Source organism: Gadus morhua, chromosome 6 (genome assembly GCF_902167405.1).
Source record: "Gadus morhua chromosome 6, gadMor3.0, whole genome shotgun sequence".
Taxonomy (NCBI): Eukaryota; Metazoa; Chordata; class Actinopteri; order Gadiformes; family Gadidae; genus Gadus; species Gadus morhua.
In genome coordinates this window covers 6,659,373-6,674,265 of record NC_044053.1, presented here as the reverse complement: position 1 = coordinate 6,674,265, position 14,893 = coordinate 6,659,373, and the positions used below count along the sequence as shown (strand labels likewise).

General features: G+C 43.9%; 1 protein-coding gene across 3 annotated transcripts in view; it reads right to left on the bottom strand.

The window, feature by feature from the left end:
• The window catches only part of adamts3 (ADAM metallopeptidase with thrombospondin type 1 motif, 3), a 99,079-nt gene that overhangs the window by 23,776 nt on the left and 60,410 nt on the right, over positions 1-14,893 (bottom strand). For all 3 annotated transcript variants that reach the window (XM_030358375.1, XM_030358374.1, XM_030358376.1), the window contains exons 9-13: positions 13,590-13,733; positions 12,287-12,419; positions 4,990-5,103; positions 1,772-1,917; positions 696-871 (exon numbers count right to left, since the gene is read on the bottom strand). In XM_030358375.1, the coding sequence (XP_030214235.1) occupies positions 696-871; positions 1,772-1,917; positions 4,990-5,103; positions 12,287-12,419; positions 13,590-13,733 (713 nt within the window). The remainder of the gene's footprint in view (positions 1-695; positions 872-1,771; positions 1,918-4,989; positions 5,104-12,286; positions 12,420-13,589; positions 13,734-14,893) is intronic.

The window sequence follows — 14,893 nt, the reverse complement described above, 5'->3', positions numbered from 1 at the left end:
GAGAAAGAAGAAGGAGAAAGTCGCCTCACAGTCTTGTTACATTCGACACCTTGCAAGACGACGCGGCACAGGACAAGATGATGGTTAGCATTATGCAAAGACACAAGAGAGCAAGTGTTTCATCATAGAAAGGAGTACTTGAAAACAGTTCCAACACTTTCTGCAGGATGCTGCGCCGCATACTAAATACTGCAAAGAAGCAGGAGGCAATTAGACAACTAATAGGAAATCAGGCAGGAGCCAGGCGACCATGGCAACGAGACAGCATTAATAATAATAAAGACTTGGACGTGGGGTGTACATCCGGCAGCTACTCTACATATTTTTCTCCCTTTCAAATGTGAACGTCATAATGGCCAAGACAGAAGTTCCGAGGCTAATTTAAAACCCACACACATAGGTAGCTCCTCTCCTTGGTACGGCTGTTCAGAACCATGTCTGTGCACATGCCTTCTCAAGCATGCACACACGCACGCACACACAAACACACACATACACACACACACACACACAAACACACAGACAGACACACACAACACACTCTCCCGCGTTGTCCGATATCCTCCATCACTTATCCCCGCCCCTCTTTACCTGTACCACAAACAAAAATACCCTTTATTTTGCGCCATTGCACAATCCCAACGCTGACCGAACAAAGAGTGAGCTGCTTCGCACGTGCTTCAGTTCAGGCTTACGGTCTTGGTGTTCGTGGGGCAGCCAGTGGTGCTTGGAGCCCTGGAACTCAAAGTGAGAGTTGCGGAGTTGACACTGCTGGGCTCTGAAGTCCTCAAAGTGCTTGGGGCATTCGTCGGGGTTGCAGAGCTGGTATTCGTAATTGATTCCCGGGCAGTCCTGACCACCGTTGGAGGGCCTTTGGGGGGGGGGAACGGAACAAAATATGTCAAACCAGAGGATTGGATCAAACGCTAAGTACTTGGTGAGGCTTATTGGCGATACAGACCCGAGACAGGGGGAGAGAATCAATGAGACTCTGGGTAACTGGTGACATTTTTTTTATAAAACCTATACGTGCGGCGTATTTAATGCAATGTCAGCAAAGGCTAATGCTGGGCCGTCATGGAAGTGCAAGAATGAACTGTATAAAACGGACGGCCCACACCTTACTACCGATAAGGGAGCTGCAATGTTAGTAATGCTGAGTGCGGGACTTTTCTTTAAGGGGGACCTATTATGCTTTTTTCGACTTTTATGACCTATAAACGTTGTTATAATGATTGATAGTCATGTTTAACCATACTAAAGTGTCAAATAATGACGTACATGCACTTCTACGTATTCCCTGCTGACAGTCTGGGGTGGCTGTGCAGAGCGCTAAACACTTGGGAAAACGATTGTGATTCACTTGTTCACATTTCCGGGAAATCATCTACGTAGAGGCACTCCTGCCTCCGGGTTGGGTTGGCAGGAGGTGTGCGAGGGGGCGGAGAAGGACGAAACCGAGCGTTCACAGAGAACGCTGAAAGCGCCCAGATGAGAGGAAGACTTTCCCGAAAATTTACATCGTTTTTTGTGTATGGTTAAACATGACTATCAATCATTATAACAACGTTTATAGGTCATAAAAGTCGAAAAAGCATAATAGGTCCCCTTTAATTTCTGTGTTATAAAATAAAACAGAACAAAAAAAACATCACAGAAAGTGTCACTTCTCGATCTACCATGAAGCACTTTTCGGGGCATTTTTACAGACAATTGAAAGTAGTCTCTTTTTTGGGGGGGGGCTTTGCGGCCGACCCTAGCCGTCTCTTACGCCGGACTGGTGCACTGGCGGGTGCGGATGCGGACCCCGGTTCCACAGGTCCGCGAGCAGGCGCCGTGCTTGCCCCAGTTGCCCCAGGACCCGTCCTGCTTCACCTGGTTGGGGTTCTTCCACATGCAGTGACCTTTGTAGCACCACTGAGGAGACGGAGAGACAACAGAGGACCCATGAGGGGTGAGACAAACTAATTATCACTCCGACAAAGGGCATCCTTCACTGATGGCACACACTGTCCAATAGCGGCAGAGGAAGAGGTTCTACTCTATTTTACGCATCAAGGGTTTGTTATCAATGAACCGATCAGACCCATAGTTTGACGCCGTCGGTGTGTGTCTGCGTGCGTATGTGTGTGTTTGTGTTTGTTCCCTTTAGTTAATACCAGTTAATACCTGGTTGCCAGATTTGTAAAGTCACAAAATGTCATTCTGGGATTTCATTCACTCAGATTTTATTTGATTGATTTCATTATTTTATTGATTTACACGCACACATGCACGCCCACACACAGCTTGTATTGATTCAATCCTCACGTGAACAATGCATACAACGACTGAAATCAATTACAAGAATAACGGCTGAATACATAGTAGCACAAGTCCAGCCCTCTTTGCAGCTTTTACAAACACACAACCTGCCCCTTTTGAGCACAGCACTGTTCTGTACAGGGCTCAGGCGTGTGCTTGAATGAAGCGTGGGTTTTCAGTTCGTCTCCAATGTCTAAAGTGTTGTCACGGTAAACATCAGCGCCGTGGCAGTACCATGGTTCGCTGCCGTTCATTAGCAGAAGACAACATGGGGATGTGGAAATGACTTCCTTCTTCACTCACCTCAAGGTGTTTCTGCTTATTCCTGGTTGCCTAGCTACCCCATGAATGCCCCCCGGCACCCACCCCATCCTAGCCTGGTCCGACCAGACTCTCGTACTTCATTTAATTTGCACAGAGAGTCTGGCCTCTCTCCATTGACGAGCGTTAACTCACTTGAAGGCGGGTGTCTGTTGGAGTTTAAAACTATTGGATCTGCTGCCCAGTGCCACTCTGGATCTGCCATAACCAACCCCTAACGCTTTGACTACAACTCAAACTAGCGCACGACCTCAACGTCATTGTTCTCAGCCCCTCCCTCTGTTCGCTGATTGGAACGGCAAAATTTGGCCGCAGAAAACCGGCGAATATACCGCAAAACCAGATGTAGTACTGAAGGGAAATTAAAATTTAGCGGAAGTACGTATAGGCAGGCGGAGCCAGGCTTACCCCATCCTAATGCCGGTGGTTTAAAGTATGACGTCATTAAGTATGAAGTATGCAGACCAACGCGGTAGAACTGTGGTGAGAATCAATGACTGGAGTAGTGTTATTACTGATTACTGCTTGTGGTTACCGATTACTATGGTTTGACACGAATAATGCATGTGAGGAAATCAGATGAACCGCGACGATCATGTCTGGTCCGTCGGCTCTGATGCCGTACGCTTAGGGCCCTTACATAGTCGACGCAACGCTACGCTTACGCGTCCAAAAGGCTACGCGACGCGACGCTTCGGCCGCCATTAAGCGTCGAAGCGTAGCAAAACGCGTCCTCCAAATTTTTGATACGCTACGCGCCGATCCATGCAATACCAAGCGTTGTCGGTGGGGGCGATACTGCAAATATTGTACATTATTACTACTATAGGTTATATTTACAGAAGAACATATGAGAGGATGCGGGAACGTGATAAGAATGACTTGACGTCTCTTTTACTAATTATCTGTTCCAATTTATGCGAACCCTTCCACAGGGTCAAAGTGCTATTTTGATGCGCGACATCAGACAGCTGATGCGGGATTGTGAGCCATTTTAATGATCTTCTTGTCACCCGATATTCGTTCTATTGCTGGCCTTATTTGTTTTAGAATTAGCCTATTTGAATTAATTACGTAATGTTTTGTGTTCACGTTCTGTGTGAAACATAAGTTCAGTAGCCTCTTTGAGTGAATGGAATTTGAAAGCGTGAGTGTGTAGTGAATGAAAAATGTGTGCGTGCATGCTGGGACTATTTTCTGTATTTGATAAATAAACCCCTTTTCTCTAATAATGTTGCCTACCATATAATTTCTGTGGACATTATGCGCTATAGCTTAAAGCCTTTGGCTATAGGCCTACACTTAAATAATTCATTCATCTGTCAAGGCAATAGCTCGTTGTATAAACATTTTATATGGATATGAATTATTGAGTTTGACGTAAACCAAATTAGGTAACTTGTGTAACATGATAACTAATGAATCAAAAGTCATGCTTCCAAGTGACCAATGTATATACATTTCTTGGTCAGTGCGCATACCCAATCGTAGCACATTGTACTGGTGGGGAAACACGCCAGCATCTGACAAAAAAATATCTGCCAGCTGCTCCCTGACAAGGGCCGGTTTTGGTGAGTCGGGAAGATATCGGATGACTCGCGAAAGGAGATCATCAAACTTTGGCGCCGACATCCGAAAATACTGGAAATGCCTCTCCTCGTCCATGCTTCGCATTGGAAGCACCAGGGAAACAAATTCCCCATCCTGATCTCGTGTGGTATTTAAAGGGCGCACATACCACCGCCTATCTGCGCTTCATCAATCTTCTTCCGTAGCCACTTTGATCGGAACGTCACCTGGAACGTCCCCCCGCAAAAACACAGGTGACTCTGCTGCCACCCATGGCGTGAGTGGTGTATTGCATGTCATGCATTGCCCGCGACGTTCGCGTATGCTGTGTAGACTATGAAAGGAAGCGCGACGCTCGCGTCACTCACGTCGTTTACGCGCGTCGCTCGCGTCGACTATGTAAGGGCCCTTATTCCACAGCGCTGTCAGCACGCCTACACGTGTGACGACAGCGTGGTGCTTTGTCACAGCCGCGGGCGGCGCCTTCCATTTGAAATCCAATTTGAGTGTGTCAATAAACGCGGCTTTACCTGTCCTCGAGCGGCGAACGAAAACCGTCACTGCGCGCCAATCTATCTATCCCTATGTGTGAGTGTGTAGGAGTGTGAATGATTGTTTCTTTACTGCATCTCTCTTCTGGGTTCTCACGTGCGCACGCTCACCGTATTTCGATTCGGCGGGCACTTTCGGAGGGAGCAAAAATACCACGTTGGCGCTCAGCGGCGGCCACTGGGAGAAAGGGGCCCTGACGTAGCTTAGCACGACACCGGCTGGACACGAGGGTTCGATACTCACTTTTCCGGGCGAACACTCGGTTCCGTCGAGGGGCGGGCCCTTCTTGGTCTTGCAGAAGTACGGGTTGTCTGGATGGCTGCACCACAGCTGCTTGCAGGGGTCGAAGGTACGGAACTGAAAGGAACGGAGGATGAGGGTCATTCAAGCTGGATGAAGACTGGTTAGTAGGGAGGTTGGTTGGTGGTTTCCTCATGCTGTGGGCATCATTGTCAAAAGTATATAAACCTATACGCTTGTAATTTACTTCGGTAATAATAACAATGGCTATATATAATTTCTTGTCTTTCTTTTTGAATCCACTTCCAAATATGACTATGTGAGGGGTCATGGAAGTGGTGCGATCTAGTTTATTTTAGTTGGTATACCGTGGCGTAAAGCATAGTAGGTAAAAACGGGAAAAGTAGGTAAAAACGGACTGAACTAACTGAATTAAATGATCCAATAAAAATGTTTGACAAGACTAGGGACCATGACTGCAGGTGAATGGGTCTGGGATGATTTAGAAGGGACCTACTACCATGTTTGAGGTCGGATGCCGGTTTTCCTACAAACAGCTAGTAGCCTGGGCCCTACCAGGAGGGCCGAACCTTTCTTGAACTAAGACCTACCTTCACAGTGGCACACTGCTGACATCTACCCGTCCATATTGGGAGCTGTATAACTAATGGCTACAGACGTTGCCAGATTGACAAATCACTGCTAACCCTTCATTTTCTCCCCTCGCCTTCACCCCACTGTCTGCGACTCGCTAGCGCTCATCTCCCGCTCAACCAGACACTCGCTGAGCACACACTTTACACACCGGAATATTACCCTTTGCCTGCTCAGCAGCGCTAGTTCAGTTGGCGGTCAGGTCTATAAACAGGGTATTTGCGAAAAGAAAATAATTTCTAAAGAGAATGTCACTTATTTGTCATTATATAATATTTTTATGTGAATGGAAAATCCTGAAAACAGTCGATTAGCATTCCAAAAGGTATGATATGATGGTTTTCGTGTGAATCTTTAATGCCACAGTCAGGGAAAATAAAACATGTGCACACCTTTTTGGAGTCCCTGAGTAGTTTCTAGTACAATCCACCGAATATTCTCGGTTGTGACTTTTTATTTATGGCCAATTGGAGACGATAACAACCAATAATAAACAGGTACAATACGGATGTGGGCAACAGATCAATGTCAAAACAACATTTCCCTCGCTGTTTGTCATAATAATACTAATAATAATGTTTTTTAGCGCAGTATAAACGGATGTAACAAAGTGCTTAACAGGGAGAATTAAATCAAAACAATATGATAGCAATACAAACACTGTAGTAAAGGATAAAGTTATCAAGATTGGAGAGAATATCTTAATAATACCAAACAAATTAAAAAAAACAGGCATGAGAAGAGAGATAAAATAAGTTAAAATGCAGTAAAAAACATGAGACGGAGTCGGATCCAAAAGACTGATAAAACTGATAAAAAGCCTGTCCAAACAAATGGGTATTTTATAGTTTCTTAAAACAGTTAATCTGTCTGAAACTGTTTATGGTTGACCGTCCATTGCATCTCTTTTGAGTGTTTCCACACTGCCCTCCACACAATAAATCACAATCACCCCAATATCTCTTGACAAAACCCTCCATAAAGACTCCTCTGGGTACCATCTACTGGCAACATCGTGGTATACTCCAGAGACTAAAAGAAACAAGAAAAACAAGATGAACCCAACCGAGAGCTCACGACAACAACACCTACTGCCATTTAGCGCAGCGAAGCGATGTCCTGAACAGAGGCCATGTTACTCACAGAATCAAGTAGAGAAGGGTCATTCTCTCTATTTATAGGTCACCCCTCATTCGCCACTTAGCCTCCAAGGGTGCCACGCAAGACACCTTGGCGGTTGACTTTATTGGTAACTTCTGCGGAAGCCTCCTCTGTGTTAGCCTTAAGAGGGGGGGGTCAACTGGTATACTGTATTGCTGCTTCTGGAGAGGGTCTCGGGGTCATAATCCACCAAGCCATAGCCCCTGCACGCTCCCCGAGACAATAATCTACGGCCAATTGGAGGGCAATTAACTCATGAGTTTAGCGTATTTCCACACCCGTGGTCTGGTATTAAATGCTACAAGGTTATCTGGTTGGAGGCACACAGTGGCTGCTCAGTGATGAACAAAGGCGATCAGGCGTATTACATATAAACTGTACTGACTAAAAGTACTGGGGGTTCATTATCAACAATCAGATGATGTACTTTCCTTTCTTTTTTTACAAACTGTGTATAACTATATGAACATGTGATTCCTATTGGATGTTGACCTGTGCTAAGCCTCAGGTCAAAATTGGTAGAAGTTGCGGGAATTAATGTGATCACGAAATTCTGTAGGGCCTGAGAGTTGAGCTAGACTTTGGCTTCAGATTAGAATGTAACCGGGGTATCCTTTTTGAATTGGAAAAGCTATTAGTTGTACCATTTCCTTTTTACGCTGTGTTAACCATCAAACGAAGAGGCAAATCCTGGGATGTGACGCACAGTTACATGCGGAGGTTAAACGTTAAGGAAGGGGAGACCGCACGTCAGTGCAGCAAATCGCTAGACACATTAAAAAAGAACCGTTCAGAAGACTCTTACTTTCCAATCGGATAAACAGAGGTCCCTAGGTAAAAAGATGCTTCTTAATATTTGGCTGTGCCACTTATCCAGTTGATTTGTTTCATTCAGTAAATATATATATTTTTAATTAAGGAGCATGCACTGAAATCCCTCAGGGGGTGTAAGCTTAACATTGAAGACATTAACTCAAACCGAATGGTTCAGTGAAATGTGCATCTCAGAAGAAATTATGCTGACTAGAAACTGACATATCCATGGTGTGTGATTGTTTCAAATTGTCTGATAATGCGCAGGATGCTTTAATTAATGATCTTATTAAAGCGTCCTGACGTCCCTCTTGTTCCTCAAATAAACGTATACTTAAATTATATTTCCATTCTGATTTCCTATCGTTAATACATTGCTGAGATTTTCTATCTAAAAACCCCACTGTGTTTGGGTGTCGCTCCAGGTCAATTCGGAAGGACAAAACTGTGGTATTCTGTCTACAAACTCAGTGAAAAGCCCATTTTCATGGACCACATTCTCAAAACCTGGGAGTGTGTAGGAGGAAAGCCCGGTGGAAGACATTTGTCACACTGATGGACATGCCGGCTCCCTGAAAAACCAATCTACTTCGACGTCATTAACCCCAAACAAAATCCTTAGAGTCAAGACTATTGACTAATTTTACATCGCCATCTCCTACGACATAATGAAAGAAACTATATATTTTTTCCGCAACACATATTCTCAAGAAATTCAACTTAGTCTACTGTATTGTGTGATTAAATTCATACAAATTGTGAAAACACCTAATGCTAGTCAAAATGTCCATCTACTTCTATTTATGCAAATGTATGTCTTTCTGAATGTTACTTCAAAGAAGACTTAAAGTAAATCGTCAAGCCAACATTTTACTTTTTTCCAAAAGGGTAGTGAGGTCAACGAAACCAAAGAAAACAAACACCAATGGACTTAAAGTATATCCTCAGCAAAAAAAATGTGTCTGAATCTATGGAAGTAAATCTGTGCCATTGGATTTTGAAAATAAAAAGCCATTGAATTCTATGCACTGAATATTTATGCATTGAAATAACGTAGGCCTATCTGGATTTTTGCCTCTGAATATAACTCTTTACAATTCTCAACAAATCAATTTCACCTTTAATTTTCAATGTTAAAAAATTCCAAATCAAATGTTCAACGTAAAAAAAAATTCAACTTAAATATTTTCAACGTCCCTAAATTCAACATACCAAAGTCACCTGCAAAATTCAATGCATGAAATTCAGTGCTAACACCCGGGGACCCAAGGAAGAGCAATCCATCGTAGATGCTAGATCTCGGTCAAGCAAGGAGAACGGGAATAAGAGTGTCACTCGCTGGTTCTTTCTTTCTTGATAGAAACGTTAATTCTAAACATAATTTTACATGGTAGCCTATAATAGGAAATGCTCCAAGGTAAATCAACGTCATTGAACACGGACTGTAGCTTTTTATGGGGAGAGAGGCAACAATGGTGGACCTTAGCCTACGCCCTATCCATTGTGTCGGCCTGTAAAATGCTAATCAAATTTATTTATTAAGCACATTTAATATCAAGGGGGGGAGGGGGGGATCTTATCTTTTATTTATGTTTTTGTTATAATGCACGCCGTTGTTTTCATTTTTACTGCAGTATGAAATAAACAATGAACTAATGCCTGTATCATGTGACGTGTGTGTGTGATTGCGGTGACTTGGCTGGATTTACATGCAGCTTAAGGGTAATTGTAGTGGGTTAAGGAGCCCAATTTATTAGGGCACCAATTTGGTGCGATCCGAGATCCCTTTGCCTACGTTTGGTGTGATGCTGGGGTGATCTGAAGCCCACTGCCTGCTGTGGTACGAGAGCGCAGAGCCAGTGGAAGCACGGTGTGCCTCGGGAAGAAGCGCCCGGCAGCAACCCGCTTTTAAAGATGAACTGAACTGAAAGTTGAAGTTGAGTTGATATAACAGATGTATTGTCTGCCTTCTCATTGGTACAATAACTAAAAATGGATGAACTTGCTAAAAGGGATTAAATTGTACGGTGAAAGTGTTACAGGGCGCCGCCATGTTGGATTTCAACAATCAGCTACGTCACTGGCATGGTAACCTACACCTACTCTGTGGCTCTCCATAGCAGGTAATGTGTCAGGCTCTGAGGCTCGCTGAAATGGCTACGGAAAAGCAAATAACCAGGTCTACAGGAGGATCATCTTATTGCATTGCCCCTGGCTGCAGTAATGAATTATGTAGGGCCAAGGCAGCTGGGGTAATCATACATTTCCACAGGCTACCTTTGAATAGGAAACCATCCCTTAATACATGGCTGGCAGCCTTAAAACTGACTAACCCTCTGATAGCCCCTGTGTCAGGTCAATCTCCACAAGCTAGCACTCCGACCATAAAGTGTATAAACTATTACTCAGACAATATCACAGATCTATGTTTCCAAGCTATGAGTCCGTCTTTACGGAGATATTCCTGAAACGCATCAAAGGAAAAAGGAGGGGGAATTATTGTTTTTGCCTTGTTACTTGGTTGCTATTTATGGGGCGCTCCAGTGTCTCCGCTAGGATGTCCCTTAGAGAGAGCATGGCCACTTCCAAAACCTCTCTCTCGCCGCACAGCATCCGAAATGCCCTGTGCATCGTTATGCAACCTAATCCCACCATTAGATGGTCAAGGTTGACCGGGACCACTCGGCAGCAGACCGATTCAATGGCAGTGTCCACGCTCCAGCAGCACCCACACGCCCACCAGTCACACCCACACGATCCGAAGGTGGAGCTGGAGCCTGAAATTGATGCCTCTCTACCAGGTGGCAGACGGACACTACAGGCATGTCCCTCACAGGCTCAAACGCGAAACACGCCATATTAACATCACTGTTTTCCGCCGTGGAGTGTAGAAGACGTTCGCGTGTCTGCAGCAACGACCTAGTCCTACCATGCCAGTGACGTCTTCGGCGCTCTAATACTAAAAGACGCATTTTCTTTTGTTGCAAAAAAAAGATATACATTAATTTTTTTTTTTTTTTGTGTCACTTTTTTTTATAATGGTCATAACTAACACGTTATCGATGTTGATTATTTCAGTTCAGTTCATCTTTAATTTGTCATCCTCATATCTGTTAGTGTTGGTTCGTTCGTTCGCGAACCGGTTCGAATGAACAAGTCTTTAGGACGAACGAACCGAAACGGTTCGTTTCTCTTGTTCGTCTCGTTCACCATTCGATTCACCGGAAACTCGACTGAACGAACGAACGAGTTTCCGGTAGCACTAACTCCACTGAGTCTGACTGACTCAGCTGAGAACCGTGCAATGGCATGCATTCCATGATGCGATTCACTGCTACCGGAAACTAGGCTGATTCGCGAACGACTCCTCCCAGTTCAGTCGAGTTCCCGGGGAATCGATTCACCGGAAACTCGACTGAGCTGGGAGGAGTCGTTCACAAATCGTTTGTTCGTTCAGCCTGGTTTCCGGTAGCGGTAAATTGCATCATGGAATGCACGCCATTGCACGGTTCTCATGCTGAGTCAGTCAGACTCAGTGGAGTTAGTGTTACCGGAAACTCGACTGAACGAACGAACGAACGATTCGCGAACGACTCCTCTTGGCGAACTGAATCACGCGAACAGGGTCACGGAAACGAATCATTAAATCCACCACTAATATCTGTATCATGTCACTCGGTGCGGAATAGCGTTGGCTCTGCGCGCTCGTTGCACATCGTTGCCCCCTGGTGTCACACTTTTCGGTGGGTCGCAGAATTCTGAGTAACACCCGCTTGCTCTCCTTGCTTGACCGCGATATAGCATCTAGGATCGATTGCTCTTCCTTTCATCATACATTGAATTTTGCAGCTGACTTTGGCATGTTGAATTTGGGGACGTTGAAAATATTGAAGTTGAAACTTCTAACGTTGAATATTTGATTTTGAATTTTTTAACATTGAAAAATAAAGGTGGAAATAAATTCAGAGGTAAAAAATCCAGATGCATTATTTCAATGCATACATTTTCAATGCTTGGAATTTAATGGCTTTTTATTTCAAAATCTGATGGCACAAATTTACTTCCATATGAATCCCTACACGTACAATTCAGCAGCATCATTATGCGTGCTATTCACGTGGCTGTATTATACTGCTCTGCTCTTGCTCAAATGGAAAAGTCTTCTATCCATGTTGTGAAATGTGACTGCAGTTGACTGTTCTATCAGCTCTCAAGGGATTCATTAGCGCAGCTTATCTGCTGGCTCTCTGTTACTTGTATTAGCTCCACTCCTTTGGGGAAATTGGGGTCGCACATCTACCTTGCAGTTCTCACTGGTCATTAGTTAGGGTTTAGGGGACAGGAAGTGCAAAAATAAAAGTATCTACCAGCCAAATTAAATATAGAAAACTTGACACAATTCGCCGAAAACTATAAAAAACAGCCGGGATCATATCCATGATTCATAGCTGGGAATTTGAAGCACTGAACACCTTAACAAGACGTTTCTTTGCCAAAGTTGGTCACCTAGGGACTGAATTGCAATTATGTAATTGTCAAGGCGCATTTAAGCAGGAAAAAGACTTTGGGCAGCTTCCATACTCGCCGTCCTCCAGCTATTACATTTTCCCTCAGTGGCATTGGTTCCCCTAATTTGCTGCCTATTTAAGTGACGCCTGTGGGCCGTACTCACTGAAGTGCAGATCTTATAGCCGACACCAAAGTCAAAGCGGCACTGCTCGTCCATTGAGTAGTTGATGCCAGGGAGTTCCGGAAGCTGAGGCCAGTCGTGCTTGAAAGGGTCGTCCAGGAGACAGTCATAGGACCTGGCAAAGATACAGAGCAAGGACAAGCTACAATCGAAAACCATACATAGTGAACAACAACCATGACAACATAATGAATCTTGTCTCAAGAAAGGGATTCAGCCGCCCACAGTGACAACGGTGGTTTTCAACACTTTGAATTATCAGCCCCGACTTGAGTAGTGTGTGTGTGTGTGGGGAGACTGAGAAAGAAATCTGTGATTATGGCGGCAACAGCCAAAGGGATGTCATAGGCTGTTCCAGGTAACTAATTATTCAGATATCTGGAGGTTAAGTTTACAATCAGAAATAAACTCGTGATTGTCTTCAATGTCATTTGAAATGGCTTAAACTGTTGCTTCACTACCAGAGCAACAGGTTGTTTGGTCCAAACCTGCAAAAACACAGGCTTCCAACGGGGCTTGACATGTTTGTTTCATGTATGAATCAGTGCACGTCTCATTAGAGAGGCTAGCATTAATCCATATTCCATTTGTAGCTTATTCTATTTTAGTTTTTTGTTTACTGTGACTTTTGAAGAATAAACCTAAAAAGTCAGAGGGTAATTAAAAAGTCTTGTTCAACAAATCTCGATCTGTTTTGCAACGGATTCGGGCCTCGTCACAGATGATGATGCTGTTGCGTCCTGCGGCACGGTCTGATGAGAAAATTGATTCCGTTAAGGAGGGACGGAAAAGCTGCCCGCAGACTGTGCGGCGGGAGGCAGGCAGCATATAAGCCTGCACTTGAATGTCATTACGCTACGTCGAAATGGGATATAGAAATGAAACCGTTAGTTAAAACAAAAAAAATAGTGAAGCTGTTTCCCAACGCTTTATTTCACACATTTCAGGCTTTCAAGCTATTGTGCTGTCACACTTTATGACGTATCCACTGTTATAAAATCGCCCTAGAGGACTTAGCTCACGCAAGCAATCACAGAACAGTGATCGATATATACTAAGTCACCACCCTTTGGTGTGCACTCGCACACATGTTTGTGCCCACATGAGTGTGTGTGTGTGTGTGTGTGTGTGTGTGTGTGTGTGTGTGTCTGCTCTTGCTCAGAGCGTGTCTGCTCTTGCTCAGAGCAGAAACACGTTCTTGAGTGTGTGTTTGTGTGTGTGTGTGTGTGTGTGTGTGTGTGTGGTGAGTCAATGTAGGTGAGAGAACAAAATGAAGTTGACTCACTGGATGTAGCGCTTCAGCTCCTGCCCGCTGCACATGGACCAGTGATACCGGTGGAACGCCGCCTGCACCAGGGGGGCCATCACGCTGCCCATGGTGGTCTCGTCCCCACAGCGGTTCCCCTGACCGTCGTGCTCCATCCCCAGTCTGAAGACCCCCCCACGCAAAAACCAAAAGACAGAGGTGAGTCAGCAACATGGGTCCCCTCAGTTACACAACAATGCACCAGAGAAACTGTAGACCTTAGTGTGTGTGTGTATGTGTGTGTGTGTGTGTGTGTGTGTGTGTGTTTTTCAAGAGCTATGAAATGTGTGCCGTGGGTTGAGTGCTGTAAAAAATGGGAGTCCTAACTTGACACTTGGCCAGAAAATGGAAGAGAAAGCCTCAAGCTCTGTAATTGTGATCCGAGGTAAGATTTTGTTATCTCTGATATGTCTTGCAGCCAATCGTCTATGGATGAATATTTTACCGAGAGCAAATCAAGCTATGCAATGCAGATAGGGTGGACTTCTATGTGCCCTCCAGCACAGCAATTTGGACAGGATGTCAGGCCGTTTCACCTTCTTCTCCTGGACATTTTTTCTTTGGCAGCCGTCTTAATTACGACTCTTCAAACGATTATTTCCCTCCAGATAGGTCTATTGCAAGTTTTAGATTCATTACAACTTCAGGAGGTTGAACTTCAGAAATGTTCATGGCCATTGCTTTTCTACCACAATAATGGGATACGTGTTCTGGATTGTTCTGGATGCAATGGCAAAGCAAGAATCTGAGAAAGCCATGGTTAAAATCTCTTAAAATCTTGAATCTATGCAGTTTAATAAAACATTATTATTTCGACAGAAGACCCAGGGGAAGCCACTAGCAACCGCCAGAAATACAAATGTTGAGAAGTGAGAAACACAAATACATCTAGTATATCAAAGTAGTTGTTTAGTTAGTCCACTAATAATAAGCTGCCTAATGTAATTTTTTTAACCTTTTATGTTATACTTATGTATTTTGGAATTGCTATTGGTTTTTAAATTTCGAACTTTAAAGTTTTATATATTTACTTTAATGTAAACTTCCATACACATTTCCTATGTATTTCCCCATAGGCATTTTTGAAGGCCTAAACTATAATTCTGTCGAAATGCATTATTTATAGAAGTTACACTGACACCTAGTTTTTGTCATGTATAATTGAGACAGTACATAGAATCTGAATAAATAAAAAATATTTACGAAGAATAAATGTTGACCATTGGCCCACATTGCTTTATACAAAGCTACAAATAATACAAGGACTGTTAAGAATAATAAAA